The 20,757-nt window shown below is 37.5% G+C and overlaps 3 protein-coding genes across 6 annotated transcripts in view; 1 reads left to right on the top strand and 2 right to left on the bottom strand.

Annotated features, from left to right (window-relative positions):
- Positions 1 to 360: 360 nt before the first annotated feature.
- On the bottom strand, positions 361 to 15,674 carry BBOF1 (basal body orientation factor 1). Of its 2 annotated transcripts, XM_026664444.2 has the most exons (11): positions 15,571 to 15,674; positions 15,183 to 15,453; positions 13,160 to 13,225; positions 12,385 to 12,528; positions 11,529 to 11,609; positions 9,291 to 9,361; positions 8,696 to 8,840; positions 6,678 to 7,171; positions 4,214 to 4,318; positions 2,260 to 2,322; positions 361 to 747 (listed from the first exon to the last, which is right to left on the bottom strand). In XM_026664444.2, exons 1-11 carry the CDS (start codon positions 15,612 to 15,614, stop codon positions 642 to 644), a joined length of 1,590 nt encoding a protein of 529 aa, XP_026520229.1. In that variant the 5' UTR covers positions 15,615 to 15,674; the 3' UTR covers positions 361 to 641. The 2 variants fall into 2 exon arrangements, with proteins under 2 accessions (XP_026520229.1, XP_087807997.1); XM_087951871.1 differs by lacking the exons at positions 13,160 to 13,225; positions 15,183 to 15,453; positions 15,571 to 15,674 and adding an exon at positions 13,069 to 13,152 and having other exon boundaries at positions 504 to 747.
- A 54-nt stretch (positions 15,675 to 15,728) lies between these two features.
- Positions 15,729 to 20,757, top strand: part of ENTPD5 (ectonucleoside triphosphate diphosphohydrolase 5) — a 30,224-nt gene continuing 25,195 nt past the window's right edge. For 2 of the 3 annotated variants that reach the window (XR_015746783.1, XM_087951872.1), the window contains exons 1-3: positions 15,729 to 15,794; positions 17,011 to 17,120; positions 20,022 to 20,297. Coding sequence is in view for 2 of the 3 variants with exons in the window: in XM_087951872.1 (XP_087807998.1) it covers positions 20,078 to 20,297 (220 nt within the window). In the remaining variant the exon portion in view is untranslated. Of the gene's footprint in view, positions 15,795 to 17,010; positions 17,122 to 20,021; positions 20,298 to 20,757 lie in introns of those variants that run through there. The other variant, XM_087951873.1, reaches the window with a different exon arrangement.
- The window catches only part of COQ6 (coenzyme Q6, monooxygenase), a 39,151-nt gene continuing 35,465 nt past the window's right edge, over positions 17,072 to 20,757 (bottom strand). Inside the window, exon 13 of the mRNA XM_087951869.1 lies at positions 17,072 to 17,173. The gene's annotated coding sequence lies outside the window, so the exon portion shown is untranslated. The remainder of the gene's footprint in view (positions 17,174 to 20,757) is intronic.

Genomic DNA, 20,757 nt, shown 5'->3' with positions numbered 1-20,757 from the left:
CTAAATCATGCCTTAGTTAAAGAACAACGATCAGTGGGTTTGTAAATGTTTTGGATTAATCAGTGCTAATCATTGGCCATGCTGGTTGAAAATATCGAAAGCAAGTAAAAGGCTTAGATAAGAATAGAAGCTGCCTTTAAGAAAAAAAATCAAAATTGCCAGACCGCCATGGGTATTTGACCTCCGGATATTCATATGTGAGAGAAATATTCAGTTATAAACCTGAAAAAAAATCCACATTTGTTCATCTGTACGTCATATTAGACAACCCCTGATCCCTGGACAGTCCTTTCAGAGATGTTTCCTTACCAGAATCCTCATTACTTTTTCACAAAACAATGCTTTTAAAATACTTATAAACATACTTTAATCAATTTTATTCAAGAATACTACAACCCTTCAAATAACTTCTCAAACTAATGAATTAAATGTGTAGGTCTACTTTTTGAAGAAAGCCATCAGCTATTTCTTTAAAGAAGCAATTATGTTATCTTTAAAGTTGACCTGATGTAAAGCCAAATTGTAATACACAAAAACAGTAATTTCATTGCTGCAGCATGATTAGCCTTACACATCTGAAGAAATGTAGAGAAAAGAAGAATTATAATTTCAGTGAGATTGTGATTAGCATCCATGCTAATCTAGGGTGGTATAAGCTGAATATCTGGGAGGGGTGATGATTTATGAGATGATTCAGATAGTGGTGCCTGCTGAGTGATGAAAGCATAGACAGGAACTGCATCACCTCTGTAAAAGATAAACAGGAAAAAAATCAGGAGTATATATATTCCATTGTCTTCTGTATCTTAGCCTTAAGATTTCAAATGTCACCAGGAATACAACTATATTTTTATTCTTGGAGAAAAAAATTCTCAAGTTGTAACTCCACTTATTCAAGTTACCTCTTAGGAGTTGCTCTTTAGGAAACTTGATTTTAGACAATGAATCATCACGAACTGATACCTAAACTCCAAAGTAATTATTACTGCTACACAAACATTACTGCAAGTATAAACAATACCAGAGAATAAAAAACAAAAATGGATAAAGACAATTTCAATTACTATACCTATTCAACATATTTACTGCTAGTGTATTCTCTTAATAATAATTCATAGCATTGTTATTTATGAATTACTAAATTCTTATCTACTAAATCACTAAATAAACTCTTTACTAAAATCTAGCATTTCTTTCTCATCATTAGGGCCTGCCACAATAGCTCCTTTGTTCAACAAAAAAGCAACTAGGTCCTAGAGGTGTTGTGCCCATTCTTAAGGTCAAGGAAATGTCCAGACTTTATCTTCCCCTTTTATTTCCAACCCTACTATGTGTTGGAAAGAATTTTTGGTCTCCATCAAAGAATTTTTGGTCTCCACAACAAAGTGGGATCAAATTTGGTGTGGAGAAGTAAAAGAGAGGATGAATTCAAAAGTGGGCCTCTTTAATAAGTTATAATTTAATGTAATTAATGTAATTAAATTAAATGTATGTAAATTAAATTTAATGTATTTAATGTAATTTAATAACTTGTAATTTAATATAATTTGGATAAATAAGTTTATATCTACGGTATAGGAAAAACAATTGAGTGGCAGCTAGAATATTGCCAGCTCCCCCATTGTCAGTTCCCCCTACTCCTGCATCCAGAGTGAAAATGTTATTAAGGAATGTTAATAAGTGCAGGTGTGCTTCATGTTTCGTGTGCTTTCTCTATTTTAATTAGCAACACAAATATATATATTATCTTTAATAAATTATGTGTATGCACCTATTATTTTGGGGCATCCAATACAAAGAAGAACTTTAGTGCTTCTACGCAGAGTAAAAGCAGGTTGTTTTAATACATGCATCAGAATAGCCCTGCAGTGATCTTTCCTCCCATATCTATTAATAAATTGAATACTTCATACTTCTGCCAATATTTATAGGGTCTATATTGTATTTTGGAGAAAGTATGTTAGTTATCTTGAAAATTGTAATATAAATAATCATAATAATTACACAGCCGGATGTGCATAGAGGTCATTCTCACACAAGTACTATCTAAAATAGTAATAAAATGTTTAAATTAGTTAGATAAAAGATTTATGCTGGGAGAAAAAAACCATCCACAATGCACATACCCAACTTTGCAGTTAAACAATAAACCAGAGTCAGACACAATAAAACCAAAAACTCATCCCTTGGAAGCAATATGCAGTATGTAAAGTTTTGAAAATTAATCATTAAAATTAATAAATAGATGTAATGTCTTACTCATTTGTTTCTGCAAAATTAAAATTGGTTGGTGTTACTGGAACCAAAACTTGACTGTATTTCCTATGAAACAAAAATTACATAATAAATGGTGAGTTAATGAGGCCTGAATTATTATTTGCATAATATATCCCTTGTTGCAAGAATTGAATGAAATGAAAGTAAATAATATTGATGTATTTTTTTCAGCTTTAAGATTTTGTTTGAAACTTTTATCACTGATTTGGTAAACAATAATCAAAAGTTTTATAATCTGTAAGGAAATGATGCAGTCAATATAATAAAAGTGTCTCCTCCTTTCCATCTCTCACAAAATAGCAGAAATGTCCCTGATCTCTACTACCTGTATAAGCGCTACGTTCATTCTAGATTGTAATGTGCCATGATCAATGTAAATAATAGCTCAAGTTATCTAATTATTCAATAGGTAGGTAATCTTCTGAATGACCCATTCCCAATTGTCTTTAATTACTTCATCCATTTATTGAGACTCCACTATAAATAATTCTCTGTACATTTTCGGATAACATGACATGCAAATGGCATGCAAATTTTATCAAGACAACCGTGATAAACAACCACTTCCAGTGAAAGGTTAAAGGCATGGATTAGGACCAGGGAAATCCATGTTCAAATAAAAGCTCAGTGGGTAGCTTTGGGCCAATCACTTCTCTTAATCCAACTGATCTCACAGGCTTGATATGGGGAAATATAAGAATGAGTATCTGAAGAAATGGCAGAATTATAAACCTTATAATGAAGTACTGTAATCTGAATCTTGTGTTTAGAACCATATTTTCCCACCAGATTGGCTCTGCTTCATAGCATGGAAACAAAGATAAAAAATAATTTCTGGCAGGAAATTAATTACATTAAAATCGCAGTTTGAAATGTTTAGATGTTATTAGACAAAATAGACATCGGTTTGTAATCTGCTATAATTCTGCCAAAAGGGTCTGCCAGTTCTAATACTCTACATTCTACAGGAACATGGCCATAGCTTCAGTCCTCAACAAATCAGAATCCATCTCTGTTTAGAAATTCCCATGAAATACAGTACCTCAGGAAAGCATTTTTAAGATTTCCTAAAATGACTTATTTCAAGAATCCGATGCCAATTTTTCCGATCTTTTGGGGCCTGCACACGTTATGGGGGGCAATAACATGCACAAAAAATGTATATGTAAACTATAATTGCAATATTTTGCATGGATTCTTTTATGATTCAGATTTCTTTAAATTTGCCAATTTTCTTTTTATAATTATATTTTCTAAAATCAATATGTAATTTACAAATATAAAAATAGTCCAGGCAAAGTTGAGGCAATGCATGATATTTTTAACAGCCTAGATATCCTCAATGGCATGAACAGGATATAATTTTAATAAATCATTAAACATTAATTGTTCATAAATAACCAAGACTCCTGGTGTTAATTCCATAGCAATTAACAAAGACAAGCCTTATACTCTCCATTAGTAACCCTGTCTCTCTTATTTTCCTCTTTCATTTTTGTTCATGTAACTACTACCGTGGTTGGGTTCATAAAGATGTTAAGATACGATCAAAGAAACCATATGTCAAATTAACTTATACAGCTCCACCCACTCTTCTTTAGCAATTGTTTGTGACATAATAAAGTTAAACTAACCATGGATTAATTCAAAATGTGAACCAATCACTCAATGATACTGATGCGTGTGCAAAACGTAGTCACAGAACCGGTATTAACACCGGTTGAATCCCATCCCTGCATAGCAGTGGATAAGAAATATACAGATGAAAATGTCTATAACAGTAGTCATATTTTAAACTAAATAGCCATCTTTTTTGTGGTAGCAATTTTCCATATTTCAAATTTAGCATACATGTAATAAGCTAGGAAATAAACTACAACTTGGATGAATCCTTAAAATTGTATAACTCTAGATAATTTAATAAATAGGACTTTACCGGTGTCTTAAGCCATTCATTTTTGCAAACAGTAATCTCAATACTCTTTCCTTCTGCTCCCAGGTCAGTTCAGAAATGTCCACCTTCCCCTTCTGAATATTTGTCCTATACACATTAAAAAAATGTCATGAATCACAGCTCATCAGTATAATCCTGCAGTTATATGAATGTTTATGGCATGACCCTATTCATGCATCTATTTATATGGTCTTGTGAAAGCTAATACATCCCCTCTACCTCAAAAATTACTCAACTTGGAGAGCGTGATAATACAGGCAGACTGTTAGGAAGAGCTCAGATATTTGGATAAAAAGCTTTCAGTTTTTGTTGCTATGTACTCTGCCTGCATTTCAAATTATATAGAGCAAGTCAGTGGATAAAATCAATCTAACTGGCTCCACTAAAAATTAATTATCAGTCAGTAATCAACACCTACATGGTTTTTATGTAAGGATTTCATTAATATTGCTGGTTTCATACATCAGCTTTGTATCCTAAAAGGTAGAAGATATGTAGAAAGATTGTTACAATTAATTTTTAAAATAAATTATAGCTAACAAAAAGTACCATAATGTGGCCTGTAGTATTTTCCTTCTCGTGTTTCTCTGCCTAAACTTCCTTATGTCTTTCAAGATAGGAGATAGCAGGTTAGTCAAGATAACGTAGTCCTAATGGACACATTTTCAAGCAGTATCTTCTAGAAACTTTTATAGAGATGTTTTTAAAGATGTTGATAAATTAATGGCAGACCTAAGAGGTAGATCACCCCAGAATCTACTACTTCAATGAGATTACCTAAACAAGTAGGACTTGCTACAGAGGTATATATAATAGTCTTCATTTAGTGACTACATCTGGGAGTGGCATCTTGGTCATTAAGCAAAGCAGTCGCTAAATAAAACTACAACTATTGCTCTCTTTGCTTTATAGACCTGCAAAGGTCATAAATGTGAGAACTGGTTGCAAAGTTACTTTTTTTCACTGTTGTAACTATAAATGGTTGCTGTCCGAAGCAATTGCTAAATGACGACTATTGTATTCTTTTTGACATTGTCAGTGATTCTAAAATGATTATTTGATCACAAACATTTTCCACTTGGGATAACATATATGGGATAACAATAAGGATTTAATGAATGACGAATTTTGCATGCCTATCACTTTTTTAATATTTAAAATCTTAAAACTTCTGGAAAATGCTGTTTAAGTGCAATCCTGGACAGTAGTAATCCAGGAAAAGAAAAGTCAAAGATCAATTTTAAGGCCCAATGTTCCATTCTGTGAGTACATGATTTTGTAGGATAGAAAAAAAATAAGTACTTGCAGAAAGCAAACACTTGACTAAACATATTTAAATTTTACCTGCTCAGATTTTCAAACAATTTCAATATTTTTTTCTTAAGAGAAAATTGAAAAATATACTTTACACAATGATGTTGGAGCCAAAACAAAACTAGTATATTTCATCCTTTGAAATCTGATATTTTATTGGATCAGAACTGTCACTATATCATATTAAAAATGATAAAACTGTAGAAAAAATACATAATAGAAAAATGGCGTTCATTTTGTCTCTTATATGAGTACCCAGAAGTCTGAAGGTATAATTTGAATGTATTTAATTCTCAGAGGTCAAAGCCTCCTATTACATTAAATAGCCACAGATCTGCTACAAATCAGATCTGGTCATATAACCTTATACACAGAGAGGAATATGATGAGGAAATACTTTACGTAAGTCTGAGTTGGACAGTACACCTGACAAAAGGTTTTTCTGGTTCCTTCTTCCTGTCTAAAATATTGTTTGAATTTTAATGAGTCCACCTTTGAGGTTATTATAGAAGTAAAGAAAACTTAGCTTTATCATTTTCTAATGAAGATAATGGAAATAGTGATAAATTCTATATAGATGGAAATTAAAGGAATAGGATAATCTTTTTTTTATTCAGGATTCTTCTTTTCAATTATGTTTTGCTTTTTCAGCACTAGATGTTATAACAGAGATGGTGAACCTTTTTGGCACCGAGTGTCCAAACCGGAATGCACATGCATGCACATGCATGTGCACGTGCCGGAGTGCCAGAAAACCAAAGACCAGCTGGCTGGTGCCGGCATGCCTGGTTTTTGGCCATTTTTGGCTGTTTTGGGGGTGTTTTTTGCCTGAAAAACGGTCAAGAAAACGGCCTGTTTGTTAGCTGATTTTCGGGCTGTTTTCAGGCGCTTCGGCACCCATGAAGACCAGCTGGCCAGTGCTCCAGAAACCAGAAGAACAGCTGGCAATGGTGCCACAGGTTCACCCTCACGGCATTGTAACATATACTACCGAACATGGAATTATATCTTTTTCCTATCCCAAAATATTCCAAACCAAGCTATGTTACCCCAAAGGAACTTCCTTTCAGTTTCTATTTCTAATAGTCAAAGTGACCAGAAACTAAAACTTCCAAAATTTCACCACATGTACCATTTCTCTGCTTCCAAAAGGTCCATTTGCACACTATTTGTGCTATGTGCGCTGTCATTAAATGTTCTGATTTTGGGGTATTCCTCTTTCCCTGCAAATGCTGCCATCATTTTCCTTTGATAGGCGGCTTGGGCCACCTGCTTGTAACACTTCCTGCTGCTTATAATCTCTTGCTTGACTTGCTCCAGAGCATCTAAGAAGAATTTCTCCACTTCTGTCCTTTCATTCAAGACGTTCCTGGCTAATTTCTTCACTCTACTCATTTCTCTTTCTTTCATTTCCAGCAGCTGCTCCAGCTTTTCAATTTCTATCCGACCTGCTTGGTTCTGTACCAAAGCCTTCTCTTCTGTTTTTTTTATTTCTATTTTAAATTCTCCAGCCATATAATTAACTGCTTCTTCTAGTATTTTAACCTTGTTTTGAAGCTCCTGGATTAGTGCTTTCTGCTGAGTAATTTGTAGAATCTTCTCCTTAATTAAAAGGTCTTTGGTTTCCTTAAAAAACAAGGAACAAGGAAGACAGAAAATTATTGTAAACATTAATAGATGCTTTTAAATTGCCAAAATGGTAAATAAGAATTGGTCATGAATGTATTATTTGCCAGTCCTATTTCATATGTTTGAAGAATGTGTCTTCTATCAATGCTGAATTCCTCAAGATAGGATGTAACATTATTAGATATTTATAGAATAGAATTCTTTATTGGCCAAGTATGATTGGACACACAAGGAATTTGTCTTGGTACAAATGCTCTCAGTGTACATAAAAGAAAAAATACATTCATCAAGAGTCAAGAATCATAAGATACAACACTTAATGATAGTCATGGGGTACAATAAGCAATCAAATCATACTAGGAAATAGTCAATATAAATTGTAAGGATACAAGCGACAGAGTTACAGTCATACAGTCACAAGTGGGAGGGGATGGGTGATAAGGAGTGATGAGAAGATTAACAATAATAGGAGTGCAGACTTTGTAAATAGTTGCACAGTGTTGAGGGAATTATTTGTTTAGCAGAGTGATGGCGTTCGGGGAAAAAACTGTCCTTGTGTCTAGTTGTTCTGGTGTGCAATGCTCTATAGCATGGTTCTGAGGGTAGGCGTTTATGTCCAGGATGTGAGAGATCTGTAAATATTTCACAGCCCTCGTTTTGACTCATGTGGTATACAGGTCCTTGTTGGGTTGCAGAACCAAACCAGATAGTTATAGAGGTGCAGATGACATTTTCAATTCCTCTGTAGAACTGTATCAGCAGCTCCTTGGGCTTTATTCTATTTATTCTTTGGAACAAAATGAATGTAGCTTCCCTGCTAACCAAATGGTAATTAAAAGGTTGATTGTTCAACTGAAATAAATGTCAAAATACTTGGAAAAATGATGACTGAGAAGGAATATTTTTGAGATGTATAAAATGCCATGGAAAAATAGACAGTTTTCTCAAACTGGGAGACGTTTACATCACTCTCTGAAAATACCACAATCAGGTATCATCTAATGAAGTTGATTGGAAGGAGATTTGAAATAGATAAAGTATTTCGCATAGCACATAATGGAAATTAAAACTAGATTTCATGAGAGCCTATTTCAAAAAGCCTAGAGAAATATTAGCAAGATCTCCTGAACATAAATCTTCTGACTAGAACTTTTGGCCTCCTGGTTTCTAGGCACTAGAACACTTAAACACTAGACTATATTGGCTCATATACCATAATATGATATATGATATAATACAATATATGCTTTATCTAAACTTATTTTGAAGCTACCTTAAGTATTTAATGCCATATTCTTTTCCAAATCTCAACACCCCCACACCCCACGGTTTTCAATAAGTGGCTGAGAGGCTGTCTTAAAAATTGCCAATCCATTTACATAAATATTTCAGCTTCCCAAGATATGCCAAATGCTAAATTCTTCAATGTTTCTGTTTATTATTGCTATTATAGTAACTATTACTTTCTGAAATATAATTTAGATCTTATTTACCAAAGAACAAAAAAGGAAGAATAAAAACCTTTTCCTGCAAGAGAAAGGCATTGCTGTCCTCCAATTTCTGCTTGATATTTTGTAACTCTTCTGTCTCCTTCATGTGATAACCAAGAGCCTCTTGAAGACGAACATTCTCTGTAAAAACTGTTCGTCCAGCATTATCCAACTGCCTGAATAAGAGCAAAACGATCCAGCAATCGGTATCAAATTTTCTGATCTAATTCTAATACAGTAACATGTAAATGGAAAGTCTGCCTGCACAATGGAACATTATTTATTTATCTCTACTCTGGAGGATCCCCAACAGTGGGGATTAGTTTTTGAGTCCAAGCCCAAAACAAGTGTCTTTCACATATTTCATTACAGAAGAAATTCTATCAGCACAAGGATTTTAGCTCCTTTATTTAATATTTCACAATATAAAAAATAAATTCAGAATTAAGTAATACAAACCTATTTAAGGACATATTAGGATTACTTTCAGCTTTGTATCCTATTTTTTTCCAGGAATGAAGCATATATTGATTTCCTAGAACCATTCTTCATCATCATCATCATCATCATCTTCATAATTATTCATATTTACCAAGATAGGAATACAGAAATCAAATAAGTCTTACGCAATGGCTTCATGATGGGCTCTTTCGGCTAGCATTATAATCTTCTTCTCCGCTTCTCGTTCTAGACGTTGCTGAAAGAAAAAGTAACAAAGTAAAAGTATACATCTATTACTGCAGGGATTAGGATCGGGTGGGCAAACTTTTTGGCTCGGGGGCCGCATTGACTTTTAAAATTTGACAGACGGGCCGGGTCAGCACAAGATTTTTTGGGAATGGCCCCCCCCTTCCCCCCACCTCTTCTCCTCCTTCCCCTCCCTCGGAGGCTCCCTCCCCGGAGGCTCCCTGAGTCAGGAGTTGCTACCGCCGGCGCGGCTCCGCGCGGCTCCAGTCCCGCGTTGCCTCGGGAAGGGAAAGGCAAAAAGGAAGAGCCGCGGCGGTGCTTTGCAACGGGAGCAGCGGCACCGGAGGCTCAGGCTCAGCGGCTCCTGGTTTTGCCTTTTCGTTCCCAAGGCAACGCGGGACTGGAGCCGCACGGAGCTGCGCCGGCGGTAACAACTCCTGACAGCCCCAGCCGGACACCTGAGTGGAGCACGGGCGAAACTGCCTCTTGCTGCTGCCGGAGCACCGCCGGGTCGCCTCCTCCAAGCAGCCTGCCCGCCCACCGGGCTTCCCTCTGCTGCGCGGCTCGGGACAGGCGCAAGTGCCCACGAGTTAAAAGGAAGCCGAAAGTTGCTGGGAACTTGCTCGGGTGCTGGGAGCAGGCTTTTAAAGTACCGCCCGAGCAAAGTTTAAGCAGCCCGCCCACCCGCCGGGCAGAACCCTTCCTGCTCCTCGGCGGGAAGACGCTCCAGCCTGCAAACTTTGCCTTTGCAAAGTTTAAGCCTGAAGCCCCGGAAACCCAAGCAACTTCCCAGCAACTTTCGGCTTCCTTTAACTCGCGGGCGCCTCGCGCCTGGCGGAGGGGAAGCCCGGAGCCTCCTCAAAGCAGCCTGCCCGCCAGGCTTCCCTTCCGCACAGCAGCTCGGGGCCAGGCGCGAGCGCCCGCGAGTTAAAACAAAGCCGAAAGTTGCTGGGAAGTTGCTCGGTTTTCCAGGGCTTTGCAAAGGCAAAGTTTGCAGGCTGGAGCGTCTTCCCGCCGAGGAGCAGGAAGGTTCCGCCCGGCGGGCGGGCGGGCTGCTTAAACTTTGCTCGGGCGGCACTTTAAAAGCCTGCTCCCAGCACCCGAGCAACTTCCCAGCAACTTTCGGCTTCGTTTAACTCAGCGGGCGCCAGCGCCTGGCGGAGGGGAAGCCCGGAGCCTCCTCCAAGCAGCCTGCCCTCCCGCCCGCCGGGCTTCCCTTCTGCCATGCGGCTCGGGGCCAGGCGCGAGCACCCGCGAGTTAAAAGGAAGCCGAAAGTTGCTGGGAAGTTGCTCGGTGCTGGGAGCAGGCTTTTAAAGTGCCGCCCGAGCAAAGTTTAAGCAGCCCGTCTCCGAACCCTTCCCGCTCCTCGGCGGGAAGACGCTCCAGCCTGCAAACTTTGCCTTTGCAAAGCCCTGGAAAACGGAGCAACTTCCCAGCAACTTTCGGCCTGCTTTTAACTCGCGGGCGCCGCGCCTGGCAGAGGGGAAGCCCGAGCCTCCTCCAAGCAGCCTGCCCGCCTGCCCACTGGGCTTCCCTTCCGCCGCGCGGCTCGGGGCCAGGCACGAGCGCCCGCGAGTTAAAACGAAGCTGAAAGTTGCTGGGAAGTTGCTTGGGTGCTGGGAGCAGGCTTTTAAAGTGCCGCCCGAGCAGGACCGCCGAGCCGGGAAACGGGCACCAAGGCAGGGCAAAGTTCCACCAGCAGCGGCCTAGCTTTAGGTGGCTCCAAGCAGCCCGCCCGCCCGCCGGTGGAACCCTTCCCGCTCCTCGGCGGGAAGATGCTCCAGCCTGCAAGCTTTGCCTTTGCAAAGTTTAAGCCTGGAAGCCCCGGAAAAAAAGGGGATCGGCGGGGACTCACCTTCGGAGAGGTCGCACTTTCGAAGGTGATTTCGAACTCCCAGCCGAGGCCTTTGCAAATTTCTTTTCTTTCCTACCCCTAGATTGCTCCGCACTGTTTTGCAGCTTTGGGGGCCACGCGGCACAGGACAATTACGCCACGCCCAGCTATTTTTTTTCAGGGGCGGGCCGGATTGGACAGACCAATGGCAGCGATTTTTTTTTCAGGGGCGGGCCGCATTGGACAGACCAACGGGCCGGATGTGGCCCACGGGCCGTAGTTTGCCCACCCCTGGATTAGGTACACTGAAACTCTACGTCTACTATTCCCAAAGTACTCTACCTTTTCTTCAATGAACTTTTTCTCCAACATACTAATAGTTTCCTGATGTTCTTTTTTTGTGATATCCAAGGTATCTTTCAGCTAGAATTTAAAGAAGCATTTAATTATAATGCAGTCATCTAGAGGACAATTCAACTAACACTTTCTACAGAAAAACTGCACAGGCCTGCATTTATTTATCTATTTGTATCCCACCTTTATTATTTTTACAAATAACTCAAGGTGACAAGCGTATCTGGCCCAACTTCTTCCTCCTATTTCCCAAAACAACAACTCTGTAAGGTGAGATGGGCTGAGAAAGAATGACTGGCCCAAAGTCACCCAGCTAGCTTTCATGGCTAAAGTGAGATTTGAACTGGGTCTCTTGCTTTCTACGTTGGTGCTTAATCATTAGACCAAACTGGCTTTCCATGTTTGGAATATTTTAGAACATATCACATTTAGATTTTCTTCAATTGTTTTTCAGATTTGTAGTATTTTACCTATCATTTCTTACTTAGTAAAAAAAAAAAAAAGATCAGCAACTCTATAGAATAGATAGATACTGGTATATTATGAGTACTATTTAGAGATATAACCTTGTATCTCATTTTAACATAACTTTTCCTTTTCTAGAAGTATTGCCCAAATGATTGTTCTTTAAGATATCTGTTGAAATACCCGTTCTGCCAGATTTAACAGTTGAATTTCTGCAAAGTAATATTTTACTGTCCTATTATAATTTAAAGATTGTTCCGATACATATTTCACAACTCTATGTCACTACTGGAAGCTACATCTGTCTGCCATTATCAATAAGGGGAGAATAAAAGGCCCCTCTAAAAATTAATATAAGAATTGTAAGGAATAAACTTACGTCTTCTAATTCTTTCTCCAAAAGTGCTTTCTTTTTGCGAAATTCTTTGATCATCTTAAGTTCAATCTGAATTAGACCAATTTCCGTAGCCTTTCGATGAAATTTCTCCTCTAACTCTTCTAACTGTTTAGCGAATTGTTCTGCCTACAAATTTAAAATCTTTTAGCTCAAATAAAATATCTAGGCATAGATCTAAAATTAGCTCAAATAAAATATCTAGGCATAGATCTAAAATTAAACAATACTGAAAAACAAACATGACATTTTAATGCAATATTTAAAAGCAATTAAGACGAAGGTTACTGCTAAAAAACTAAAATAACTATTAATAAAATAAAACTGCAAAATATATGGAAATAATGGCTTTATCAGTTTCAAGACTGTTCTACCTTGGATTGAATGAACCAACTGCTGAGAACTGAGGATTACAACTTTCTTACAACTTGATACAAGGTATATTTACTTGGAATTAACTCACTTAGATGTCAACAATTTAGTCCATCAAAAAAGCACAGCTTTGGCTTTACTACCTCAAGGAGAATATCAGCATACTTGGACCCTACTTTTCCATTTTTTTCTAGCAAAACAAGTTTCAAAAAATGTTTAAGAAGTTAGTAAAGTGAGTTTTTAAAATAATTAATTTTGTAGTTTTAGTGAAAAATAATCTTATGTAACAAATTTTACATTTATCTGTCATGCCTGATGCTTAAGACATGCTAAGCCTGATCTGCAGTGTCCTTTGTTACCACAAGTGTCAGAAGAAATGTCCATTCACCGCTAGTTCACTTTCCTCTTTGGCTCTGAGCTTCAATTCATTCACCTGCTGTTTCAGTTTCTCAATCTAAATATTAAAAACATAAAGTTGATAAAGAAGTCAGTCATTCCCCCTGATAACAGCCAGAAGCCAATAACTGTTGAATGAAGAGATGCAAAAATTTAAATTCCCAGAAAGTCTTTCTTCTGGCTTAAGTCCATATTCTCCATATTCTAGCAACAGGAGACAGATTTTTGATGTTATAAATACTGAGAAAAATGTTCTTAATAAATGAAAGGCATACCAGGCCATTAAATGACATTGTCTCATTTTTCCAAAAGTATACCCATAGCTAATCATGATTCCCAAAAATAGGACAATGGAAAACCTAACAATTAGCATGGAGACCTTTCTATTATGTCTTTACATTAAAATCACAAACAAGCTTTAAGCAAAAGCCTAATTGATTGTTTCCTACCATCTCTTACACCAGGAAAAGCACCCAGGGGAGGACAGGACAGGAACCAATGTTCAACCTTTTCAAGGTTTCAAATGTGAATTTTCTAACCCATTCACAACAGATGTGGAATATATTATCAAATTCCCTTGTCCAAACGTCACAGTCAAAAGAAAGCTACAGTCTATATAGGGAGTATGGAATGGCATTCTTAATTATTCTCCTTTTTCATGATTATGCTAATCTCAGAACAGAATAGAATAGGATAGGATAGGTTAGAATAGGATAGAACAGAACAGAATACTTTATTTGGCCAAGTGTGATTAGAATTTGTCTGCCTGCAGAAGCTCTTACGTGCATTTGTCTATGTGCAGAAGTACATGCAAAACAACAGAATAATAATAATCATAAAAATAATATCAATGAAGATAGAGCAAGAAAGATAATAAGTATAATAGTAATGCTATAACCATACTACTTGTATAAATACACCTAGACATTAGACATTGCTGTGAGAGTTAGGTATTCAGCAGAGTGGTGGCTTGGGGAAAACCTATCCGTGTGTCTAGTTATTTTGGCCTGCAATGCCCTGTAGCACCACCCAGAAGGAAGCAGTTGAAACAGTTTATGTGCATGATGTGAAGGATTGCAGATATCCTCTTAGTCCTCCTTCTGACCCATGCAATATACAGGTCTCCTATGAAAGGCAGGCTAATTGAAATTACAGGTGGTCCTCGATTTACAACAGTTCATTTAGTGACAGTTTGAAGTACAAGAGCACTGAAAAAAGTGATTTATGACCATTTTTCACACTTACAACTGTTGCAGCATCCTCATGGTCACATCTGATCAAAATTCAGATACTTGGCAACTGACTCACATTTATGACAGTTACAATGTCCCGGAACGATGTGGTCCCCTTTTGCTACCTTCTGACAAGAAAAGTCATTGGGAAACCAGATTCACTTGACAACTGTGTCATTAATTTAAGAACTGCAGCGATTCACTTAACAAATATGGCAAGAAAAGTCATAACATGGGGCAAAAGTCACTTAACAAATTTCTCACTTAGCAGCATAAATTTTGGGCTCAATTATGGTCGTACATTGAAGACTACTTATATTGTTTCTGCAGTCTTAACTATCCATTGGAGTCTGCATTTGTCCTGTTTGGTTGCTCTACCAAGCCAGGCAGTTAATAGTGATTAATATCGTACTTTTTTCCCAGGGCATTTCTTCATTCTGAAATTTATTTATTAAATTTATGTGCCACCTATCTCCCTATCCAAATTGACTCTGTTGAAACACTTCACAACTGCACTGCAGTTGGGGTGATGATCTTTATCCATTGCATTTAATATTGAAAGCATCGGGCATAATGTAAATACAATAACCATTCAAGTCAAATCCACAGTTTAAAGAAATCAATAACTGACATTTGCCCACAAAACCACAGTCTGACAGATTAAAGAGGGGCAACTCTATACTTTGTCTGAAATGGTATAGGGATTCCTGCTTGAGCAAGGGGGTTGGACTAGAAGACCTCCAAGATCCCCTCCCACTCTGTTTGTTTCTGTTCTACACCTACCAGGTCTTCTTTCTCCGCCTCTTGCTTCTTGAGGTAGGACATCACGTCGACCGTATCTTTCTCCAGCCGCCGCTGCTGCCGTTCCAGCTCTTCGTTGTCCCGGGCGAGGCGGCGAGCAGCCTCGCGGTACTCTTTGCGGGAGATCTCCGTTACCTCCAACCTGGCCTCCCATAGCGTCGCTGCGGCTTTAGCCCTGTCGGCCTCCGACTCCTCCTTCAAGGACCTCGGGTCTACTCTGCTCTTGCCGGCGTCCGCGCCGGCTTTCTTCCCCCTGTGAAGAGCAACGCGACGCAAAGGACGGGGGAAGGGTTGGCTTTTAACCGACTTAACCCCGGCCAGCAGCCCCCCCGCCCACCTTCGTTAGGAGAATCCCTTCCAAGGTACCTACTTCCCTCCTTTCGCGTCTTTGCTTTGCGCTGTTTTCCCTGCCATGTCACCAGGCGCGGGCTTTTCTAGAGATTGCCTGGCTTTTTAAAGCGACTCCGTCGCTATGGAAACCACCCGTCGCGGGAAAGTGAGGTAGGACTGGTACGCCCGTGACGTAACGCGCAGTGTATTGACGTGACACGCGGCACCGGTGAGATGTGGAAAGCTGAAGGTTCGGAGAACATGGTGAGTGAAAACTGGGCTCGGGAGTGAATTGGTTGGTGGGGGGAAGGGGGCTCTTTCCCTAATCCAGGGCCGCCGACGCGGGACTCGAACCATAATACGCGTCCCTTGTTCTTGTTTTTCGGCGCACTCCTGACTGCTCTTAACCCCTCGAGTTGTCCCTATCGTGATCTGGGCGATATTTCTCGTTGCATTTCATGTGTTCTAAATATTTCAAACGCCTTTTTTCTCGATAGCTTCGTACTATCTGGATCTTTACTCACTCTCTGGATCGCTGTCTCCTTTCAGACGCATTCAACCCATAATATTTTAAGCAATCCATAAACGGATTTAAAGGCTTTTATTCTCCGGATTGTCATTCGGGCATCATTCAGTACAAAAGAACCGGCAAGATATAATAACGCACAGCCCAACAAAATTCCATTCTTAAGTGTCAGCAGCAAACATTTATTTTATTTTTAAAAAAGCTTCTCTTTTTATCAGCCCTGCTCTTTATTGCCACAGTATGATCTCACAGAACTCTGTAGGATTCAACTGACAAGTATTTGGCATGTATCTGCTAATTTAACCTTTCATCTACCCAGTCTGAAGATTTCTGCATAAATATTGTACTTGTAAAGGAAAAATTGTCATCCTTTGTTACCAATATTTTTTCTAAAAATATAACAGGTCATTCATTACAGCAAAAACAAACCACATGTGATTTCTTTACATACATATTCCAGTTCCAGATATGCTCAGTATGCTGTTATTCTTGAAAATGATGTTGCTCCCCCAAATTTCAGTTATATCAGTGTTTTTGAGATTTCTGAAATGGTATTTTAAAGGTACTTAACAGCATTTCCACTTAGCATTAGCATTTCTAATCTTGGGATCATAGGTGTTCTTACAAGATTCTTACAAGGTTCATAGGTGTTCTTACACTATTTGACAAACATACTTGACTAGGAACGATAAGAGATAATACAACATATCTGGAGCACATCTATTTGGTATTTATTTCATCTAGTAAAACTGGACTGCTGAGTATGACATAATGTGATAAATGCCTTTGTTGTTTTTTTCTATTGACTTTAATCTTTATGTTGCAATGAATATTCAAGTTGGTAAATAATTTTCTAGGTCAGTAGTTTTCAGTGGAACTTCTTACTTGAAATATGCCCCTTGAACTTCTGCTAGAAAAAAAATCCAACTGGACATTTTTTCTTGTTTGCCTTAGATAAATGATAAACCTCTGTTCGCAGAAAATGGACTTACAGATATATAATATGCAACTTTCCTGCCTACATGAATAACAGCTAAATATTTTTCATTGTACCCATAGAACAGGTAAGTACACATATAGTTCGTATTTCAGGTCCTGAATGTTTTTTGGGGGAAGTCTGGAATAGAAAAAAACAGCCAAATTGGAACTTTTTATTTGAAGATATGAGGATAGCAATAGCAGCACTTAGCACTTATACCGCTTCACACTGCTTTACAGCCCTCTCTTAAACAGAGTCAGCATATTGCCCCCAACAGTCTGGGTCCTCATTTTACCACCTCAGAAGGAGGGAAGGCTGAGTCAACATTGAGCCTGGTGAGATTTGAACTGCCAAATTGCAGACAGACAGCAATCTGCAGAAGTAGCCTGCAGTATTGCACTCTAACCACTGTGCTACCACAGCTCATATCTGGTAATATCTATGATATATGATATGATATATGATCGTTATTATAATATATAAAAATAAAAATGGAGAGCCAAAGTGGCTAAGGTATTGAACCGTGACCAGGGAATCCTAGGTTAAAGGATATACTTGGCTGTGGAAACTCTGATTTTGAGATTCTCCCTCTCTCTCTCTCTCTCTCCCCCCATGCTACTTATGAGTTATATTTATTGGAATAAATGAGAAGAGATCGCCAGTACAAACTAATTTGATCTCTTGGAGGAAAGCAATATATAGCAATCAAGTATTTTTATACTTTGTAAAACTAAAAAGGGAAAACAGAAAATCATGCACATATATTATATTGCAAAATCTCAGTTCCAATGCTTTTTAAGGAAGAATCTCTTAAGGGTAATGCGATTTTTTAAAAAAATCACGGTGTTTCAACAAAATGATAATTGCAAATAAGACATACATATTAGCCATTATTAAACAATATAATATTAGTTTTATTTTTTAAAGTCCCCTGAAGAAAAGTCCTTAAAAGGCTTTGGGGTTACGTTTTCCTTTTTTTTCTTTTCATTTCCTTATCCCATTCAAAAAGGAGAGGAAGAAACCAAAGACCGGTGTATACAGTGTATTACCATCACTTATAAAAGGGTGGGGAGATTAAGAGATTATCATAAAGGTTTACAATAACAATATTTTTAGATGGAATTTGTAAAAAAAAGGTGGATTACATTGCATACATTCACTATTTCTAGATTTTAAAAGTTTCCAATTAGATCAAATTTCTTTAGTCTATGTAGAGCCATTTTTGTAGATTAAATTTCAACATCATATTTTTCTAATTATACTTTTAAATCTGATATATTTTGACAACAAGGTATTTTGAGCAACATATAAAAATACTTTAGGTTTTATATGAGTTAGAAAACTAAGGTTTAGGTTTAAGTTCAAAATTCATTTTGGCAAATACAGACTCAATATTCTTATGCCTGCCCAATTTCCAAAGAAATATATGGATAATAGTTATTGTATTTTGGGCATGTATTGCTATAAGTTTCTTGCCCCTATTTTCCATGAACATAATAATTTGATCTTTTATACAAGTTATAAATTAAACCAGCAAAAAAATTGTAGCAAAAAACTTTTCAATTAATTATTAGGAGAAACTTTGTTAGAATGATTGGATTAAAAATTAACTGTTTAAGGGATTATGTCATAGTTTGTGAGTAGGAATAAAGTTGAAAGAGTAGCAATAAAAGTTAAACACATGATATGACAAAGAATGGAAGAAAGTAGAACAGACTTGAGTTTTTTAAAATAACGAGATAGAAAATTGAAACAAGTTGGAGGATGGATGCTGAAGCAATAAAGAATCCAGCAATTAGGGATTCAGATACTAAGTACCGATCACATGCCACTGAACTGTTCTAATTAACTGGTATTAACTCTGGTAATTGTGAAAAACGATTTCATAAGAAAAATGTTGATATTTATTAAAAAAAACAAGAGCACCCCAGAGTTAATAACCAGCAACAATCTATTGTGGAAGAGAAATACCTGTGAAAAGCATACTAAAATAAGTGGCACAGCAGCGGAAAGGGGGATCTGAATGGAGGAACATGTGTTTTTAAATTTTAAATACTTTGTTTTAATGTGAAGAAATCTATAGAGCTGTTATGTTACATTATATTATGCATTTAAAAGACTTAAATGGCTCTCCATCTTATAGAACTCAGTTATGGGTGGTTTGTAACAATAACCAAAGACAGTAAAACCAGGCATCTGACCCACAATCTCTAGCCCATCAAACTTTATAATCCTTGGTTTCCAGTGTGTTGGCTTCAAATTATTTAGGTACTCAGGAATTTGCTAGAAACAATAATGTTAATAAATTCTCTCCTACTACAGAAACTTAAGTCATAACATCTGAAACAATCTTCTGTTTTCCTTAATTAATGTCCATTTCAGTTTGAGTTTTTAGCATAATTTAGCTTTTGTGAATTTCCTGTGCTGAATTTTTCTTTAAGCAGATTTTTTTAATCTATTACCATGTCAACATCTTATAGGATGCAAGTGTGCATCAAACACAATTAATAGGCGAGTTTGATTTGAAAGAAAAAGCACAAAACAGAAATGACCCTGAACCATAAATTGGATATGAAGGGGGAGGGCACCACAACTAAATGCATTGTTTTGTTCTGCCTACTTAGTGTCATCAAGAGCATGTATAATTCCCATTGTTGGTTGTTTTGAAGGACACTTGTATTCTGAGCTTTACTAGCCTTCTCAAAGTGATAGCTAGAATTATAGCAAAGCTGACTACATTAATTTCTACATTAATTTGGAATGTTCAATATTAACATATAGAGAAAGAAGAACTTTTGTACTTATTCCATATAGAATTTTAGAACACTGTTGTAACTGTTCCATAGATTTAAAGAAGCAGACTTGAAATGTAGTGGTTTGTCCTTGTTTTAGTGATGAAATCACCTTTTGAGGATGTGGGAAGTTTCTGTGTTGGCTGACTTATTTCACTTATGCTTTTTCTGATGTATATAATGTTATCTTCAAGAACCTCTACAATCTGGAAGTCTTGATTCAAACTGCAATTCTCTGAGGCTCCCAAGCATGACGACTACTTCTTGGTTCACAGTCATTGCCATATTTGTGTTTTCCTCCATTTATCGTATTGTTTCTCATCCCAAACCGGAGTTATGGTTCCAAGAACTCTTCCCCCTTAAGATGTGTCCAGCCAATGCCAGCATGGAAACATTTTATGGCATCATGTTTGATGCAGGAAGCACAGGGACACGAATTCATATTTACACCTTTATACAGCGAAGCCCAGGTAAGATTGTTGGAAGTTCTCCTGAACATAGGTACTTGTGGTGTGGAGTCTGCTAGGTGGTTGTATTAGTTGACACATCACTTGTAATTTCCCACTGATTATTTGTGGTTTTTAATTAGTTTTAATGATATTTTTGTGTTGTTTTTGCATTTGTGTTTATTGTTTTTGTGGTTTTTAATTATATTAACCATCCAGTCACAAATGTGAGGTGGGCAGTTATATTAAATGAATAAATCATAAAAATGCTATAAAACCAGGCATTTGTCAATATATTATAAGCAATTAATTGACATTTTGATATTAAACACCTTGTTTACTCTCCACAAATTGTTGACTTGACCTCTATAAGCAACTCTTAAATTATAATTCTGATAGATTAAATGTTTCAGGAATTTACTAGATAACTTGTGACCCCGAGTCATCCTTTCAGAAATATTACCAGACTCCTCAATCCCATCAA

Source organism: Notechis scutatus, chromosome 1 (assembly GCF_049901735.1).
Source record: "Notechis scutatus isolate UNSWTSFEM ecotype Mainland chromosome 1, rNotScu1.2, whole genome shotgun sequence".
NCBI lineage: Eukaryota > Metazoa > Chordata > Lepidosauria > Squamata > Elapidae > Notechis > Notechis scutatus.
Note: the sequence above shows the minus strand (reverse complement) of the source record. Positions and strands in the feature narration are given on the sequence as shown.

Bases quoted from the DNA above. Each gene is read 5' to 3' on its own strand.
- BBOF1 (XM_026664444.2), bottom strand. From the start codon at position 15,614: ATGGCAGGGAAAACAGCGCAAAGCAAAGACGCGAAAGGAGGGAA. The intron at 12,529-13,159 runs GTGAATGGACAT...TTAAATTTGTAG, and splicing joins AAGAGGAAAGTGAACTAGCG to GCAGAACAATTCGCTAAACA. The intron at 8,841-9,290 runs GTAAGACTTATT...GCTCTTATTCAG, and splicing joins GCCCATCATGAAGCCATTGC to GCAGTTGGATAATGCTGGAC.